Below are 21,345 nucleotides of genomic sequence, written 5' to 3' on the forward strand. Positions count from 1 at the left end.
ATTTTATTTCAAGTATCACAATGTTTTTTTATGGTTTTAGTTTTAGTTAACTATAATAACCCTGGTAAAAATAAAATAAAATACTGAGTATAGTGTTATACATCTATTTAAAAAAAAAAAATTGGAAGATTTACGATGACCGTTAAAACGCGTCATTACTGTCCGTGAGAAGAGTCCGTTTACCAGTGAAAAAGATTTTGTCAGTTATTTTTTTAAACATATATATATATATATATATATATATATATATATATATATATATATATATATATATATATATATATATATTATTGTATTTTAGTAAATCAAGTTTAACTAAATGTTTAAACGTTTAAAACGTTTTGAAACGTTTATTTTATTTCAAGTAACACAATTTTTTTATGGTTTTAGTTTTAGTTAACCATAATAACCCTGGTAAAAAATAAAATACAGTAAGCGCATTACACAGTGCGCGTGTACGTCGCAATGCGCGCTCTTGTAAGCTGTTGTCCTAAAAGATACAACATCTAACTTACTGCACTACAACTGCGCCCACTTGACATTCCATTACAAAAATAATATGCTTATAATGTTATATTTTATTTAAAGCACAGACATATGTTATAAGATTATTTTTAAAAATAATACATTGTTTAAGATATTAAAAAAATATATCCATCTTTGAGGACCCGCTGACGAAAGACCAACAACAGCAAAGATGGCGGCGGCGGTGGGTGCCCTCGTTTCGTACGGCAGCGACTCAGATTCGGAAAATGAGTCAGAATCCCGTACTAGTCCACAGAAAGTCGAACCAGACTCGGTCGCGCATCTTCAGCCCTCAAAATCCGACATTATAACGACTTTAGCCGCTCTGAATTCAGCGCCCGAGGTCGCCGTGAAGGTAAACAAGAACCGCGCGGCACACAGTCTCTTAACGTACAGTTCAGCTGATTCTGAGGGAAAACAGTCGATCAAATGTGTTTATGTTCTCAATAATAGCTGAAATAATGTTTTCTGTGTTTGTCTTTGTCAGGAAGATGTTGAGACCGGTGTGCATCTTGATCCAGCACTCAAAGAAGTCACTTACAACCCTACATTTGAAACCATGTTTGCTCCAGAGGTGATATTGTGTGTTTCAAATATAATTTTTTAATATTTTAGATGCCACAGACCTCCAAATATGATCATCCTTGTGTGAGGGATGCTAAAATTTAAAAGGCAATTAACTTTTATAAACACAGTTTATACATTAGTTTCTATTAAGTTACATTATTTTATATTTTTTTCTACTCACTATAGTAATGTGCCGTTAAATGTATTATTTATTTAACTTTAATGTAATTTTTATGTGTATTTTAATCTACATTTGTATTTATCTTAATTTAATTAGTAGATTAGTAACTAATATTTTATTTTAATCACATTTATTTACTTTTTATTTGAATATTATTATTATTTTTTACAGTTTGTCTCTAGACTAGATTTATATTATAAATAAAAAATTAATGTCTATTAAGTTACCTTATATATTTTTTTCCTACTCACTATAGTAATGTGCTGTTAAATGTATTTATTTTTTAATTTATCTAACTTTAATGTAATTTTTGTTTATATTTTAATTTAAATTTGTATTTCTTTATTTTAATCATTTATTTATTTATTTTAATCTTCTTATTATTTATTGTTTTTACAGGTCATCTCTAGATTATATATATATTATAAATCAAAAATGAAAAATGTATTAAATTTAATGTCTAGTAAATGTTATATATATATATATATATATATATATATATATATATATATATATATATATATATATATATATATATTTATTATAGTATTTATTTGCTTATTTAACTAATCAATTTTTTTATATATATAAATTTTTTATTAATTTATTTTATTCCAATTTAATCTCTTTAATAGGTTAAAAAATAACATTTTGTCTTAATCAAATTATTTTATTTATTTATTTTAATCTTCTTATTTATTTTTATTTTTTTACAGTTTGAATACCCCTGTAATATCTTATTTATCCTGTTTGTCTCCTCTCATTCCAGTTTGGACCAGTGAACCCGTTCAGATCCCAGCAGATGGCCGCACCGAGAAACATGCTGTCTGGTTATGCTGAACCGGCTCATGTGAACGACTTCATGTTTGAGCAGCAGAGGAGAACCTTCTCTACGTTTGGTGAGAGTTATGCGTTGTTCTCACTTGTATAGCTTCTGTATTCACACATAGAATGAAATCAAACGTGTGTGTTTGGTTTGTTTATGGGTCAGGTTACGCTCTGGACCCGTCTGTGGACACCAGTCAGGTCTCATCCAGCAGCTACATAGGAGCCGTAGAAGAAGCGGAGAAAAACAAAGGTGAGATTCACGTCGTTCAGCATCTGCTTTTTTTTATTTGCATCAAGTTTTGCAATTATAAATAATGTGTCATGCAATCAAAATGGACAGTACTTTCTGTTTTATGGTGCAGGATTCATCAGTGCATGTTATTATAAATGTACCACTAAAGGCTCTAAATATTATCCAATTTAAATGTTATTTTTCATGTGATGACCAAAACATTACTTCAAAGATTGTCCCCACTTGTAAAATTTAAAATTTCAAGATGTAGGAAAATAACACTTGGTGGCAAACAAACACTTTTATTCAAAACTAAAAAGAAATGCCCACTATAACCAGTAGATGGCGGCAGAGGAGCACTTATTGGCTTATTAGCCATTACCAGTGGTATAACAGTGATTTCATAATGTCTAAATATAATATATTAGGGAGTGGTAAATTACCACTCCCTAATATATTATATTTAGACATTATGAAATCACTGTTATAAAATATATCATCAATAAATCAATGTTTGTCAAAGTTTTTTGGTACTGAATTATTAATTCCTGTTAATTCAAATGTTATTCTGGAGCCCTGCTCTTATTGTTGTTCTCCTCCACTAGGGCTGACGGTGTTTGAGACGGGACCAAAGAAGTCTGAGAAGAGGAAGAAGGTGAAAGGAGGAGATGCGGCTGATATCGACAGCTTTCTGGGCCCTTGGGCCAAATATCAGGATGAGAAAGACGTGGCCAAACCCTCTGAGGTGAGACTTCATTTTCATAATATTCAGTTTATAAGATGAATCCTAAACCAGGATTAAAGTGCCTTCACCAAACACCCACAATGCGTGTATTTTTTTCTGCTTCTCTTACTTGTGCTGCAACTAAATTTGCGAGTAAACCAGGGTTATTATCATAAACTAAGACTATTAAAATCATTAACTGTTAATTAAAATTAAGCTGATATAAAATAAAAAATAAGTATTAGTTAAAAAAAAATGTAGAAATGTTAACTGAAATAAGTTTGTTGAAGCACTAAAATTAATAACTGGTAATAAAAATTAAAACTAACTTAAATAAAAAAAAATTGATTAAACCTAAATTGCAACATTTAAAAAAATGCTTAATAAAATAACAAAAGCACATAATAAAATGACTAAAAATTAAACTAAAATTAAAGCCAATTCAAAATATTAATAAAACTAGAAAACTTTTATAAATCTAAACAGTAATCTCAATATTTCTATAGCATTTATTAATCTTAGTTCACATTTACTAATACATTTTTAGGATCAAAAGTTGCATCTGTTGCAACTCTGGTTACACTTTAATTTAATATTCACAATGTAAATGCAAAGATTGTTTATCGATTATGACAGAATTTAGAAAATATGCTGTTTTAACATTTAGAAAATGTATTGCATGATGATAGTAGTCATTCAATATTACAAAATGATGAATATTGTATTGCTATAATATACTATAAAAACAACTGTGTGAAAAGAAAGTGACTAAAACACTGTAAAAATTTATAAATCTTCACAGTCGCTAAGGGACGCCAAAACGTTCGAAGTGGGTGGGGCCACTTTACTAAAATGGCTATTACTCGTGAACGAAATGAGATATTTTCACCAAACTTGGAACACGTATCTATGGACTCAATCTTTTGTCACATTAAAGAAATTGCGGCGATTGGGAACAGGAAAAAACATGAAAACGACTATAACTACTTCACCGTTAGTCTGATCGACTTGAAAATTGGCTTGCAGTGACTTTGAAGCGGAAAAACATCTTGACATTTCACATCTCGAAAAACATATCCGTCATCGGCCATTGAAGTTTGAGCGGCTGTAAGACAAGGTTAACGGAGGCCAATCAGAACGAAACTCACTGGGCCTATTTGCCCTAAAGGTCAGTGAGAATAATGGGGGGGAAACGGCCACCGGGGGGCGCCTTCGCGTTTTTCACGTGCGTAAAGCATCGTGTATCGCACGATTTTTCGCACATACCACATGGTAGAACTCCTCATTTTGAGCAACTTTGCCTCTAGGACCGCCACTGTCCAACAAATCGTTCGTTATGTATCGGAGATTATTTTTAAAAAAACTCTCAGGTTTATGGCTCAACCTCAATAACTGTTAAAAAGCTTTAAAAAACATGTATTTCCTATGGTAAATTGCATGTATTGGCTGTAAATGGTCTTTTTCATCTATGATCGAGATGGTTACAGGCTTGCTAATTAAAACATTTTACATTTTTATGCCTGTGCTTAAATGCTTTAAAATGCTCGAACCCCGATAATTGCTGCTCGCAGCTATATCTTTAGTTATTATTCATGTAATTTTCTGCATAATATTTGAGGAACACTTTACAATAAGGTCTCGTATTTTAACATTAGTTAGCAATATTTGTTTTTGATGCTTAAAGGAAACCAAAATGAAGAAACATTCCCTTTTACTACTAGTTAAAACACTTTTTTTCCTTGAGGAAATCTGTATCGGCGGATCATCTTTCTGAATAATCGGCGGAACTATTTTTTTGAGTTAAAAAACTAGCCAAATTCACCTTAAATGTGTGTTTATTATAGTCTAATCTTTTGCATCATGTTTCAATGTGACAGGATGAGCAGAAAGAGCTGGACGAGATCACAGCCAAGAGACAGAAGAGAGGCAAGAATGAAGAAGAAGCTCCAGCGGAGGAGAAGACCATCCTTCACAGTACGACACGACACAACATACAGTCAACCAAACGTGTGTTTGATCTGCTCTTAACCCTCCGTCTCTCCCTCACTGCAGTTAAAGACGCGTACGACTATCAGGGCCGTTCGTACCTGCACATACCTCAGGACGTGGGCATCAACCTGCGCTCGCCGGACATCCCGGATAAATGCTACCTGCCTAAGAAACAGCTGCATGTGTGGACCGGACACACTAAGGTGAGCCGACGGCCGCCCGTCATTGGTGTGTAGGGGCTGGACGTTGACGCGCATTTCACCATTTGATTAGATTTGAGCTTGATTTGATTCAATATCGATTCATTTAGAATGTATTATACATCATTCTTAACTTATGGTCATCTTTGCAGCCGACACTTACTCACAAATCGCTAGTTTATTAATAAATTCTGTAGAGTTTGTCTGGATGGCGTTTATGCTGTTACATGGCATCAGTGTTCAGTTTTGCTCTCATCCCTCTGGCAGTGTGACTACATACTGACTCAACCGTTTACTTCGACAGACGTACCATATTCTCTCGTATCGTTTCATGTATGTTCACGCAAACTGCACCTCCTGTCTGCAGGGTGTCAGTGCCATCCGTCTGTTTCCGGCGTCTGGTCATCTGCTGCTGTCCTGCTCTATGGACTGTAAAATCAAGGTGAGATCTTTAAACACTTCTCGTGTTGAAGTGAGAGGTCAAGCAGTGTCCTGTAAAACGGTTCTACACTTCATTTAACATTTTTTCTAAATCTTGAATACTAGTAATAATATCAATAATTAATATTATTAATACTTTTATTATTTATTAAAATAATATAGTAATAAATTATTGTATTTTTGAATTATAATAATAATTATTATTTAAAAAGTCTGTTAATATAAAAAAAATTACTTATTATTATTTTTGTGCAATAACCATTTTAAAAAGGCTTAGAATATTATATCAATATAATTAATATTAAAATTATTAACATATTAATGATTATAATAACTATAATAATAAGTAACTTTTATTATGATTATTTATGAATATAATAATATAATATAACAAAAATAATAAATAAAAAAACAAATTATAATTATTATTTATTAATAGAATAATATTAATAGAATATATTAATAATAATTATGGCAAAATACAAGATTTAATTGTTTTTTTTTAAATAAACACTAAATAACAATTTATTATTATTATTATTATTATTATTACTATTATTGTGCAACAATAATAATTTAAAACAGTCTGTTAATTATATTAATATTATAATTTATGAACATTATTTTCATATTAATATTAATTAATTTTAATATTGTATTATTAATATTATTATTATTATTATTATTATTATTATTATTGTAAGTGTTATGCAAAATACTAGAATTTAAATTGGTCTGTTAAGAGTGCAATGAAATAATAATAATAATAATTATAATAATAAAAAGTTACACTGTTTTAAGCAACCTCTTTCTAATTCTTGTATAATAATTCTTATATAATAATGATAATCATAATAATAATGCCGTTAATTATTATTATGTCAGGAATAAATAACAATATTATTATTTATTAATAATAATTATATAAAAATAAAATGTGTAAGTCTGTTAAAATAAAACATAATTATGCGACAGCAATGACAATTTAAAACTGTTAGAATATAATGTTATTTATTAATAGAATAATTATTATTATTATGCAACAATAATATTTGAATAATATTAAAACAGTCTGTTAGAATATAATATTAATATAATTAATATTGCAATGATTGTTATATTAATTAATTAATAATAATTAACTTATAAATATAATAATATTATTTATCAATAAAATAATATTAATATAATATAGTAACAAATAAATAATAAATAATATAATAATAAATAAATTATATATAAAAAATAATAAATAATAAATTATTATAATTGTTTATTGTTAGAATAATATTAATAGAATATAGTAAAAATAATTATGGCAAAATACAAGATTTAAATGGTCTGTTAAAATAAAAATAAATTATTATTATTGTGTCACAACAGTGTTAGAATATTATAATATAATTAATATGAACATTATTTTCATATTAATATTAATTAATATTAATTAATTTTAATATAATAATTATTATTATAAGTATTATGCAAAATACTAGAATTTAAATTGGTCTGTTAGAGTACAACCGTATAATAATAATAATAATAATAAGTTACAATAATAATAAAAAGTTATTATACTGTTTAAGCAACTTCTTTGTAATTCTTATATAATAATTCTTATATAATATAATCATAATAATAAAGCTGTTAATTATTATTTTGTCAAGAATAATTATTATACAAGTAATTTTTATGATCTCACTATTTTTGGGAATTTTATTAAAAGTGCTTTACAAATATATATTAAAAATAATTCTTAATAGAGAGACCAGATGGAATGTTTTTCTTTAAAAAATAATTTTCTCAGGAAACTTTAAACGAACGGACATAAAGCTAAAAGGTGTTTTATAATGAAATAAATGCTGACCAGCTTCATCATCTTAAAGATACTTGTCTTTACGTTAATATGCATTTTATCATAATGAAAAGTTTTATTAAAAAACTACCCAGATGTCTGATGTTGTTTTTGTCTTTTGCTCTAGTTGTGGGAGGTTTATAATGAGAGAAGATGTGCACGGACGTTTATTGGTGAGTGTTGTCATTTTTCTCTCTTCTAGTCTCGTTTGGCCACAGAGGAAGAATCACACGTTTTATTACAGACTTGCTGCTGTGGCGTGCAAGCGTGATTGAGTGATGTGCTTTAATTACTCTGAGACGTGAGTAATGGAATAAATCAGAGGCTGTTTCTCCAGTGTCTCGGCTCATTTATCAAGCGCTGTCAGAACCGCCGCTCGGCTCCGTCACGCTCTCTCGAACTCAGGAGACTCGCAGGAGATGTGAGCTGAATGACATTCATGCGTTCGGACGGGACTTCAGAGCTCAAATGTTCAATTCTGCATCGCAAAATCTCACTGTCGACAGGTTTAATTAATTCAGCCTGATTAAACTATTGGAAACTGAGGGTGTTTTAATGTGCCGTTCTGGACACAGTCATAATTTTATGCCTTAAACTTTTCTGTTTTTTTTAATTCTTGAATAATAACAATAGTAGCAACAACAACAGTAAATTAATAGTAGTAGTAGTAGTAGTAGTAATAATAATAACAATTATTGTTATTATATAAGAATTAAAAATGTGAGAAGTAGTTTTTAAGAATAATAACATATTTTTTTAGAATAATAACATTAATAATACTTTTTATTCATTATTATATATATATATATATATATATATATATATATAAAATTAAAGTAATATTAAGAATGAAATTAGAAATTATTAGATAAGAATAAAAAATATGAGAGTTTGAAACTGTCAGAGTAAAACAGCATAACAATAATTATAATAATAAAAATTATACTATTTTATATTTATATTTATTTTATATTAATAATGTTATTCTAACACTGTTTTAAATAATTGTATTTTTGCATATTAATAATAATTATTCATTATATTTATTTAAATATGTTTAAATATTTTTATATATATATATATATATATATATATATATATATATATATATATATATATATATAATATACATAAATACATATATATACATAAATACATAAATACATTTCAAATAATAAGATTAAAATAATAATTATCATTATTCTTAGTATACAATTATTTGAAATAGTCTGTTAGAATAAAACTTAATAATAATTATAATTATCATGATTTTTGTTATACAGTTACTCTGACAGTTTTAGCATAATAATATTTAAAAATTATTCTATTTTATATTATTCATATTGTTATTCTATCACTGTTTTAAATCATTGTATTTTTGCATAATAATATTAATGATTATTCAATATAAGAATTATATATTTAAGAATTAAATAATTATAATAATAATAATAATAATAATAACAATAATAATTAGTATACAATAATTTAAAATGGTCTGTTATAATAAAACTGAATAATAATAATAATTATAATAATAATTATAATTATGCAATAATAGTTTAAAACATCCTGTTAGAGTAATATAATTAATCTAAAACAGTATTATAATCATTTATTTTAATGATTTTTGTTATTTAAACAGTTTTTCTCCTATTTTAAATCTAATAATAATAATTATTATTAAACAGTTTTTCTAAATCAAATAACAAAATCAATACTAAATACTAATACTAAATCAAATAACAATAACAATAATAATAATAATAATTATTATTATTATTATTACTATTACTACCATCGTGTCAAGAATGGTTATTATAATGAATAATTATTACAATAATGTGTTTTTATGCCTTTAACCTCAACTTTTGGTTTAGTAACATCTAGAATATAAAAGCAAAATCAGTCTGTGGTCTTTAGATGCTGGACGAGGGTCTTAAATCTCCATCATGCGGCGTCATGGCCGTTAACAGCAGCCGTCACTCGTCTCCGTGGGTTACTGATATCGCCATGGCTACAGTTGCCGGGCTGATAAAAAGCATTGACCAGGAACAGTCCACTGGGAAGCGTCGAGTCTGAAGTCACTCACAGATCCACACTTTTATTTTCACTGACCCAATAGTTTCAAGTATGTTATGTGAAAATATATAAAATATACAAAAAAAATCTTTGAATGGCGGGTCTCATTGATGTCTTGTGTCTCTGTAGGTCACAGTAAAGCAGTGCGTGATGTCTGCTTCAACAACACGGGCACGCAGTTCCTCAGCGCCGCCTACGACAGATATCTCAAACTCTGGGATTCAGAGACCGGTGAGAGTTTAATACAAACACACACCAACAGGATCCAAGATGAATGTTCAGAGATGAGTTTAGCATGTCCAACTCAAACCGGTTTAGTTTACACATCTGTCGAGTCTCAGTCTCTGCTCCACCAGCAGGGGGAGCCACAAACACGGGCAGTTTCACATATTATGGGGTGTTTAAGGCGATCATCACTAGTCCCAGAGCTCATCGTGATGTGAAACACATCTCTGTCCTCTTTCAGGTCAGTGCATCGCCCGCTTCACCAACAGGAAGGTTCCCTACTGCGTGAAGTTCAACCCAGATGAGGACAAACAAAACCTGTTTGTCGCCGGGATGTCAGACAAGAAGATCGTCCAGGTATGAAGCGAGAGACAGTGTCATTATTAAAGGGTCTCCGCTCGTGTCCAACAGCTTATTTCATGCTCTGTGTCATAAACACACACACAGCAGCGGTAATGAAGATTTGAACATGCATCACGATCCGGGTCTAAAACCATTCTTGATCTACATTTATTATTATAAAAATTACTATATTCTTCTTCTTTACCATCTTTGAATATGAAATTAATTTGTGCATTTTTATTAAATCACTTGTGTAATTATAAGTAAACATTTCAAACTAAATATAGCTTCAAAACATACATGCAAATATAAAGTACTAAAGCAGAACAAAGAAACATATTTCAAGCAATAAACAAAGTGCTTTCAGTATCTGAAAGTTTTCCAGACAAGTGCAGTGAGGGATTTTTCCCTCTTTGCATTATTGCTGTTTGATTATTACTGGTGACTTACAGCAGGTCTAACAGGCTAAGTTTAATATAATTTTATTTATTTATAATTATTTTAAAGAAATTAATACTCTTATTCATCAAGGATGCATTATATTGATCAAAAGTGACATTTATAATGTTAAAAAAGATTCTATTTCAAATAATTGCTGTTCTTTTGAACTTTATCAAAGAATTGACTTTGTATTTTACTCTACTACTGTGAAAGATAATATACTTGTTTGATGGTTTTGTGTGGGTTTGTGTATCTCTAGTGCACATGCGGGGGAAAAAAAATAAGCTGAAAATCAATACTGAAGTTTTCAGAATCAATTTCGATCTTATGGGTCCAAATGCAGCTGATGTGATGTTGATTTGCTTGTTTTTCCTCGTGCAGTGGGACATCCGCTCCGGTGAGGTCGTTCAGGAGTACGACAGACATCTGGGCGCCGTCAACACCATCACCTTCGTGGACGAGAACCGCCGCTTCGTCAGCACCTCAGACGACAAAAGTCTGCGCGTGTGGGAGTGGTGAGGAGAAACTTTATTCCTGAATCTCCCATTGAATGGGAATTTTGGCTATATACATATGGGGGTATATGAGTGAGTGGTGAGGAGAAACTTTATTCCTGAATCTCCCGTTAAATGGGAATTTTGGCTATATACATATGGGAGTATATGAGTGAGTGGTGAGGAGAAACTTTATTCCTGAATCTCCCGTTAAATGGGAATTTTGGCTATATACATATGGGAGTATATGAGTGAGTGGTGAGGAGAAACTTTATTCCTGAATCTCCTGTTAAATGGGAATTTTGGCTATATACATATGGGAGTATATGTGGGAGTGGTGAGGAGAAACTTTATTCCTGAATCTCCCATTGAATGGGAATTTTGGCTATATACATATGGGAGTATATGAGTGAGTGGTGAGGAGAAACTTTATTCCTGAATCTCCCGTTAAATGGGAATTTTGGCTATATACATGTGGGAGTATATGAGTGAGTGGTGAGGAGAAACTTTATTCCTGAATCTCCCATTGAATGGGAATTTTGGCTATATACATATATATATATATTAGGGGTGTAACGGTACACAAAACTCACGGTTCGGTACGTACCTCGGTTTTGAAGTCACGGTTTGGTACAGTTTTCGGTACAGCAGGTGGAGAGAAAACTAAACATAAAATTTGCTTTTTTTATTATTAAACAGAGGTTTACTGAACAAATTGTGTTTTTGTCTTTAAATATATTAAATTAAATTAAAACTAAAAGTTTCTTAAGGATAAAAAAAATGATCTCTGCTAATGCTATAAACTATATAGGGAGCCCTAACTTGAAAGAAGCCCAAACTATTAGCCTAAATTCAATTGCTTTTTATTTTTAGATAAAATAATCAACACTCAACTAACAAATTGTATGCAAACCTATAAGCTGGACCAGTTTTTGCAGTAACTTCTAAATGTTTTTACTCCAATTGGTTGTTGAAATATAATCATTTCTACACAGTGGCTGTTATTTTAACATCAGAGTTATTTAAACATACATTAAATAGCCTAATCAGGATATCACTAACAGATTAAGTAAAATAATGAATATATTGGCTAATACAGTGCATATATTAAGCGAAAGAGTAAATTAAATTAAAACTAAAAGTTTCTTAAGGATAAAAAAAATGATCTCTGCTAATGCTATAAACTATATAGGGAGCCCTAACTTGAAAGAAGCCCAAACTATTAGCCTAAATTCAATTGCTTTTTATTTTTAGATAAAATAATCAACACTCAACTAACAAATTGTATGCAAACCTATAAGCTGGACCAGTTTTTGCAGTAACTTCTAAATGTTTTTACTCCAATTGGTTGTTGAAATATAATCATTTCTACACAGTGGCTGTTATTTTAACATCAGAGTTATTTAAACATACATTAAATAGCCTAATCAGGATATCACTAACAGATTAAGTAAAATAATGAATATATTGGCTAATACAGTGCATATATTAAGCGAAAGAGTTCATTTCTCTAGCGAACTAAGAAGCTGTGAACACTGAATGGCTTTTCTGAGGTAAATGCATCATGACATATTGTTGAATACGGACGCTTTCATTGATGTCTTTCCACCGTTGAAACACTGAATGAGCAATTACATGAGATATGACCGTTTCAGTAAGTTGTACTGAATCTTGCAACATACCTTCAGATGTTCTTTCATGTTTATTCTGTAACTAGTATTAAGGAGGAAGAGATGAACACATTCACTTGCGCTCAGCGCTCGCGCTGCCGGTTGAACTGAGGCGCCTGTACAGTGATCTGTCACCCCACATCAAAGCACGTCAAAATGGCATTTTCTGTTTAAACTTCATGATTTCGTGGACAGAATTTGAAGGATGACACTTTGTTTCTTATCAAAAGTAACAAAACGCAGAGCTTATTGTGGTTATTGGTGGTGAATATTGGTTGCAATGTAATGTTTCGGTACACATGTGCACCGTACCGAAAGCCCTGTACCGAAACGGTTCGGTACAAATACGTGTACCGTTACACCCCTAATAAATATACACACACATATACATATACATACATATGGGGGTATATGAGTGAGTGGTGAGGAGAAACTTTATTCCTGAATCTCCCATTGAATGGGAATGTTGGCTATATACATATGGGAGTATATGAGTGAGTGGTGAGGAGAAACTTTATTCCTGAATCTCCTGTTGAATGGGAATTTTGGCTATATACATATGGGAGTATATGAGTGAGTGGTGAGGAGAAACTTTATTCCTGAATCTCCCATTGAATGGGAATGTTGGCTATATACATATGGGAGTATATGAGTGAGTGGTGAGGAGAAACTTTATTCCTGAATCTCCCATTGAATGGGAATGTTGGCTATATACATATGGGAGTATATGAGTGAGTGGTGAGGAGAAACTTTATTCCTGAATCTCCCGTTGAATGGGAAGTTTGGCTATATACATATGGGAGTATATGAGTGAGTGGTGAGGAGAAACTTTATTCCTGAATCTCCCGTTGAATGGGAATTTTGGCTATATACATATGGGAGTATATGAGTGAGTGGTGAGGAGAAACTTTATTCCTGAGTCTCCCGTTGAATGGGAATTTTGGCTATATACATATGGGAGTATGTGAGTGAGTGGTGAGGAGAAACTTTATTCCTAAATCTCCCGTTGAATGGGAATTTTGGCTATATATATATATATATATATATATGAGAGATGCACCGATATATTGGCCAATAATCGATTTTGGCCGATAAAAGCACATTTTCACACAATCGGATGATACTTTAAAAACAGCGAATAGTCAGGGCAGATATATCGTGTCGATCATACAAGGGCAAATGCACTGAATTGCTAAGAAACCAGTTTGATGTTCAATATTAATAGTAATTTAATGAATTAATAACATTCATAAAGTTAAGAAATATTAATTTAATCTTCAGAATTGAGTTAATGCGTTTAATATTAATTTTAGTAATGTTTGTTTATAACTGATACCAGTTACTCTGACACAAGTTGATGAAATGGAGAGAATAAATTTTTTATTTGCATTTGCAGTAATAATGATTAAATATTAATTATAATGAAATTATCGTTAATTTAAAAGAAGGAATTATAGGCAGAACCCTCAAACTATCGGTATTGTTATCACTCTGAATAATTTGTTCCGAAATAGTTTTTACTGAAACCAAAATTAAATGAGAAGTTTTCAATTAATCTGGAAACCGAAACTAGAAATAAATTTTATTTAATAATCAAATTTAAACAAAAAACTTGAGTTGCATATAGACATTTAAATTGCACACATAACAACTTTTTGATGATATAAATGGTTCTAATTTTTCTTGAAATATAAACTATTGAACATTGGCTGTTATAAAAACATGATTTATTCAAACATGCATTAAATAATGAAGTCAACAGGTTAATTAAAAATACAATGAATATGTAATCCAATGCATATATGTATCAAAAATTCTCCTCTCTAGAGTTATTTTTCTAGCTATGGTCACTAACTGGCTTTTCTGAGGTAAATGTGATTTTACATGACAGCTGTTTTTTTTTAACATCTTTCGCGGTTGAAACACTGATTGATGGATTACATGAGACATGATTCATTTAGTAAGTTGTTCTGTATCTTTCAACATTCCTTCTGATGTTCATTCATGTTTATTTGCTGCTGTAACTAGTAGTAAAGAGGAAGAGATGATCGGTTCATGATCTGTCACCACACATTAAAGGCACAAAAACACATTTATTGATGAATTTCGTTGAAAGCTGACAGGCGCTACAAATGTTTAGTTTTGTTCACTCATCAGTTGAAAACAGCATAGACTAAAAAATTGATTCATGGGATTTAAAATGAGGAATGGATATTGTTAATCCAGCTCCATGTTTACCTGTTGTAGTTTATCCATGTTGAGGAACGAAATAGATGTTGAATACTCTAAAAATACTTAATCGGAGAAGATGTTTCGGTCAATGATTTCTGCCCTCCAAAACTTTCGTTCGAATATTTTCAGTGCATCACCAGTTTCATGTACAGAATGATTTTTATGAAGTCATCTGCACCAGTGTTTTGTTCTCGTTCTCTCATGCGGAGAGTTATTTTGGGACACGCGTGTCGTCTTGAGGGATTTTCTCTTCCCGTGCCTCGGGTGTCAATGTTCTGCTCCAGTTTGGAGGCGCTTTCTCTGTTGTAGATGGATTACAAAACTCAAACACAGCTGTGTGTGTGTGTGTGTGTGTGTGTGTGTGTGTGTGTGTGTGTGTGTGTGTGTGTGTGTGTCAGTAGAGAGAAAATGTCAGCAAGAGTGAGATAAAAGATTAAAAATGGCACTGAAGACCTGGAGCTTCAAAGAACAAGAGTCTGTTTGAAGAACTGAAATCTAGAGTTTGTTCAGTGCAGATGGGTCACCTGATGAATGACTGAAGCTCTTACGGTCCATAATGGAGGAGACTGTTGCTCTGGTTAACAATGAAATGTCAGTCTGAAATAAAAAAAATAATGAATGAATAAAAGATATAAGTAAAATAAGTAATAAAAGAAAGAATAAATAAATAAGAAATAAAAGAATGTTTTTGTCTTCTGCTCACCAAAGCTGCATTTATTTGATCAAAAATACAATAAAAATTGTGAAATATTATTACAATGTAAAACAGCTGTTTTCTATGTGAATATATAGTAAAATATAATTTATTCCTGTGGTCAAAGCTGTATTTTCAGCATCATAACTCCAGTCTTCAGTGTCACATGATCCTTCAGAAATCATTCTAATGTTGATTGCTGCTCAAGAAACATTTATGATTTTTATCTCAATAAAAATCTAATTTATTAAACACACAGATGTGCTTGATTGTAATGCAGGTTTTGATGCTTCTAAATGTGCCGTTCATCTTTTTCAGGGATATTCCTGTGGACTTCAAATACATCGCTGAGCCCAGTATGCACTCGATGCCCGCGGTCACACTGTCGCCCAACGGTGAGTGACGTCCTACATGAACCAGTGACGCTGTAAATGTCATGTGACCCTGCCACTCATATCGCTTCCTCTCTGATCAATAATTGATCAGAATCCCTCAAACGCAGATGGAGAGAAGAGCGCCCTCGTTTTCTCTTCCTCTCTTCCTCTGTCATGTCGAACTGACACAGATTTCTCACTCTTCATGGTGAAATCGCACTTCTGAGGTGCAAATGAACCCGTGTGAACCCAGTACGACTCCATCTGAGATGCTTCATTTTTTAGTTTAATTGAGCTCAGGTGACACAGAATTCAACTAAGTTCGGGTTAGGATGGTCCACTAACTAGTTGATTATTGATGTTAACAATATTTTGGATAAAAGCGTCTGATAAATGCTTAAATGCACATGTAAATTTTAAAAAATAAATAGATATACATTCAGTCCATGCTTTAAAACATAATTAAAGAAACCATAACTATAATAAATAGTAAAATAATAAACAGTTTTAAATTTTGTTTACAAAAAGTTTTTTTTTAATTGTTCTAAATATGATTTATTTATAAAAAATATATATATATTTTTTTTACTGTTTATTAATTTACTGTAGTTATGATTTTATTTAACTGTTTTAAAGCATCAATTGAACAGTTTCATCCATATCTTTATTTTTTAGTTTACATTATTAGATTCTTTATCCAAAGTGACTTACAAAAGAGGAACAAAATCAATCCAATAAAGATCCAACGATATTCATAATATACAATTTTTTTTAAAATTATTATTATGATTGTTTACTATTACTATATACGACTATTAATTGTATTATAAATAATGAATTAAATCCATTTAAAAAGTGATTTATTTCCATTTTTTATGTTTAAACAATTAAATTAATAACTGGTTCCTTCATGTTTGTATGTTTTTTTTTGTTTGTTTGTTTGTTTTTTTTTTGGCTTGCTGATACTGATTTTAACAAACAACTTTTGGCCGATACCGATATTTGTCACTTGCTGTCTTTATTACTTATTTGAACATTTGTCATTAAAATAGATTAAAGTTTTGAATTAAATGAGCAAAGTTCAAAAATGCATGCATTAAGTTATACTAGCTAGTTTATTGCTGCATCATCAAATAATTTCTATTGAACAGGCCAACATGAATACATAAATACAACAGAACAAAGATGTATATGATGCTTTTCAGGTACAGAAATAAAGTAATCACATGTGTGAAATTACAAAAGTTATTTAGTCAAGAGTAGTGAGCAATTTTCTTTGATTGACATTAAAACGCAGACAGCAGCGCAACAGGAATATTAGGCTGCTGTCACTTTAAGAGCTGCATGGATCCAATATACTGTTACACAAGCGTTTTATTTCCCAGCTGTTTACTTTTATTTAAGACATAAACGATTATAATTACAAGGATACCCGCAAAGATGGCCATTTTGATGTAATTTTGTGAGAATTAGAAGTGAAAGAAAACTCAATTCAGTATTTGAGCACTGTCTGAGACATTGTGAACTTAGTGAGTAGAATTGAGTTCTCTTTCGTGTCTTCTTCTTCTTGAATAAAATGCATGCAAAGGATAAATTTGGATTCTGCAACAGACATTATTCAGCTCAGTGCCTTCACGCAGTTAATTAAGAAACCATCTGTTATATCTGCATTTTTCATGCTATAGCAGATATGCCGATGGTTTTGAATTGATCGGAAAACACCGGATAAATATCGGTGACTAGTCATCTTTTTAAAGACTAGTCACTTAAACTTCCCACAGACTAGTTGTTTTTCAGGATATGTAGTTCCTTGTGTGACGTGTGTTTTGTGCTGATCTCAGGTAAGTGGCTGGCCTGTCAGTCCATGGACAATCAGATCCTGATCTTTGGAGCTCAAAACCGATTCCGTCTCAACAAGAAGAAGATCTTCAAAGGTCACATGGTGGCGGGCTACGCCTGTCAGGTGGACTTCTCTCCGGACATGAGGTGAATCTCTTCAAACGGAATATTTCTGTTGATGTTCTGTTTCTAATTGTGATTTAGAGCTTCAACACTCTTGAAGGAAACATATTCCTTAAAGCAGAGCTAATTTAGTGGCAAAACAGCTTGTGTCATGACTCATGAATATATGTACACTAGTTAGTATGCATGATTTTGGGATGGTTTGGGGGTATCTGCAATTTTTCTGATTACAAATTGCATTTGTGTTTTTAAATGCTAATTATTTTACTTGTTTTATTTAGTTTTTTATAAAAGCTCCATGTTTACTGTGCTTATTTGTAGGGCTGCACAACAAAATGTGATCATCAATATGACTATATAATAATAATAATTTCATTATTATTATTATTTTTATTACTATATTAAAATATAATTTTCATTTACAACAAATTAAGAAATATTACTGTTGCACTATTTCACTGTAAATCTTTTTTAGAAAAATATTATAATTTTTATTTTACATTAAGCTCTAAAATTCCAATTAATTATGATTTTATTATTATTACTAAATAAAAAACATTGAAAAAATTAGTATTACTTTTGCACTATTTTACTGTAAAATAAATAATATTTAAAAATATTATACTTGTAATTTGCAGCACTGCTGTATAATTACAATTAATAATGATTTTATTTATTACAATTTTTGTAAAACAATTTAAGAAATATTAATTTGTACTATTTAACTGTAGGGAAAAATCTAAAAATTTTATTTTACAGTACCACTGAAAAATTATTAATTATGATTTTATTCCTAATAAATAAAAAAATAACAAATTAAGTATTACTTTTGCACTGTTTCACTGTAAAATAAATATAATTAAGAAAAAATATATAATTTTAATTTACAGTACAGCTGTAAAAATTACAATTAATAATTTATTTGTTAAATAAATAAAAATATTTTACATAAAACAATTTAAGAAATACTACTGTTGCACTTTCACTGTAAAATAAATATAAGACAAATATTTTAATTTACAGTACAGTTGTAAAATTACAATTAACAATTGTTTTATTATTATTATTATTACTAATTAAAATATATTTAAAACAAATTAAGAAATATTACTTTTACACTTTTTCATTGTAAAATATATTTAAGAAATATTATAATTTTAATTTACAGTACAGCTGTAAAATTACAATTAATAATTGATTTTATTATTTATTACAATTTTTTTACAAATTAAGAAATACTACTTTTGTACTATTTCACTGTAAAGGAAAATAGTTATTTATTAAATAAAAATATATTAATACTGAAAAACACTGAAATTACAGTTTTTCAATTTCTTCATGTTCTTCATTATTTTGGCAGGAAACCACAGGGACCATTTAACGTTTCTTTTTGTTTTTCTTTTTTGACAATTGCCAGTTTATAAGTTTATAGCCACATTGTGATTTTTGGTTCGCCTTAATCTTGACTTTTTAATTGAATTCTGATTAAAAATACAATCACCTTATTAAGCTGGTTCAGAGCGAAAGCATTAATATGGAGGAATAGTTTGAAGAGTATTGCACATCCTCCTGTTTCAGCATTAGTCGTCCTCACCGCAGTAAATGTCTTTAACTCATTCTCTCCGTGTCTTCCTGCAGTTACGTGGTCTCGGGTGATGCCGACGGGAAGTTGAACATCTGGGACTGGAAGACGACTAAACTGTATCATAGGATCAAAGCGCACGATAAGGTGTGCATCAGCGCGCTCTGGCACCCTCACGAGACGTCCAAGGTCATCACCTGCGGCTGGGACGGACAGATCAAACTCTGGGACTGAGGGACAAACACACCGCAGCTTCAGGCAAACGCTTCCTTCCTTCATCACACACTGTCTCTCCTGAATCTGAGCTTTTAACACGGATCTGAGACTTCTTATCGGGCTGGTATCCAGTCCTAACACACACACACACACACCAGAGACTTTCAGCTCAAGCTTTTTGTGTTTTAATGAATGAAAACCATGTCTCATATTTCTCTTTTTGAAGATAATAAATGTCTCTCGTTTATTTTCTGCTGTCTGTGTGTTTTGGTGGCTGCGTTTCTTTCCGGAAGTAAATTAATCACAACATCACAGCGTTTCATTAGAGGCAGAGTGTATATAAAAAAGCTACAAGTACTTTGACATCTTTAATTAGGGGATGAACTCCTCAAATTTTCTTTAAGACATTGATTATAGTATAAAACACCACATATGAGTTTTAAATAATTCCCAAAGCTTTATTTCATGGTAACTGTGACCTGATTGGAAGGATTTCACTTTGGAATTATGGGTAATGTAGTCCTCCACTGGGAATTTTGCTGTTAAACATGTATTTTATTTTTTATTTTAATGGGAAATCACACATGGTGTCTCTACAAAAGCAAATATCACAAGTGCACGACCTCACGGTGAGTCTGTCATTGTAGGATTTATGTTATTCATTTCAGAATATGGAATATGCTTTAAGTAAATGCATTTTGACATAACCTGATTATGCCAGTATTACTGTTTCAGAGATGCAGACTAGACAGCCAATCAGAATCCTGAGTCGTGTAAACATCGACGGTTCATTTATATCTGCGACTATTCAAAATGTAAATTATCTTCAGTATTAACAGATGAAAATAAATAGTTTCTTAGTTTATTCAATCTGTGTAAATTCAGCTGAAGTTGTCACTTTCTCACATTAAAATGACTGTGGAAAAAGCGGTTCGATATTCCTGAATTCAGCCTGTTTTTATCGAGCAACATACTTACAAAATATACCATGAATATATTTTATTCCATACTGAGAAATTTCTGCATTTCCCAAAAGCATTGTAAGCCTGAGTAGATCACTGGTGCCAATGATTTCTATAATCTACTTAGGCTTTTGGGAAACGTTCACTCAAATTTCACTCAATATTTCTGTTTAATAGAGTATTGAGTTAGTCGAGCGTTTGCATCATGGGTACTAGTGGTGCATTACTGTTTGATCAAAATGGAGCATTAAAACCAATTTTGCAGTACAAAAAAAGGACATAATTGTATTTTTATTATATTTGTAGTACAAAAAATATATAATTAGATGCATAATAATTTAATAAAAATATACATGTAATAAAATGTAAACATGTATGTATGTGTGTGTGTAAATATATATTAAAATGACAAATTATAAAATCCTAAAAAAATAAGAAAATGATTCAAATCAGCAGTGTGTTGTCAAAATAAAAGTTCGGCACATTGGCCAAACAGGAAAAACTTACAGGCAGATGGTGATAATTAA

General features: G+C 30.6%; 1 protein-coding gene across 1 annotated transcript; it reads left to right on the forward strand.

The window, feature by feature from the left end:
* The first annotated feature begins 681 nt into the window (after positions 1 to 681).
* On the forward strand, positions 682 to 21,326 carry cdc40 (cell division cycle 40 homolog (S. cerevisiae)). Its single transcript, XM_067383340.1, has 15 exons — positions 682 to 880; positions 1,013 to 1,099; positions 2,043 to 2,172; positions 2,265 to 2,351; positions 2,939 to 3,078; positions 4,935 to 5,031; positions 5,110 to 5,249; positions 5,614 to 5,688; positions 7,670 to 7,715; positions 9,754 to 9,855; positions 10,091 to 10,206; positions 11,014 to 11,147; positions 16,041 to 16,117; positions 17,938 to 18,082; positions 19,697 to 21,326. The coding sequence occupies exons 1-15, from the start codon at positions 698 to 700 to the stop codon at positions 19,872 to 19,874; spliced, it is 1,737 nt and encodes a 578-aa protein (XP_067239441.1). The 5' UTR covers positions 682 to 697; the 3' UTR covers positions 19,875 to 21,326.
* Positions 21,327 to 21,345: the final 19 nt, after the last annotated feature.

The sequence above is a fragment of the Chanodichthys erythropterus genome, chromosome 4, assembly GCF_024489055.1.
Source record: "Chanodichthys erythropterus isolate Z2021 chromosome 4, ASM2448905v1, whole genome shotgun sequence".
Lineage (NCBI taxonomy): Eukaryota > Metazoa > Chordata > Actinopteri > Cypriniformes > Xenocyprididae > Chanodichthys > Chanodichthys erythropterus.

Coding starts and splice junctions, on each gene's coding strand:
- cdc40 (XM_067383340.1), top strand. CDS start 698: ATGGCGGCGGCGGTGGGTGCCCTCGTTTCGTACGGCAGCGACTCAGAT. Junction 3,079..4,934: donor ACGTGGCCAAACCCTCTGAG/GTGAGACTTCAT, acceptor TCAATGTGACAG/GATGAGCAGAAAGAGCTGGA. Junction 7,716..9,753: donor ATGTGCACGGACGTTTATTG/GTGAGTGTTGTC, acceptor GTGTCTCTGTAG/GTCACAGTAAAGCAGTGCGT.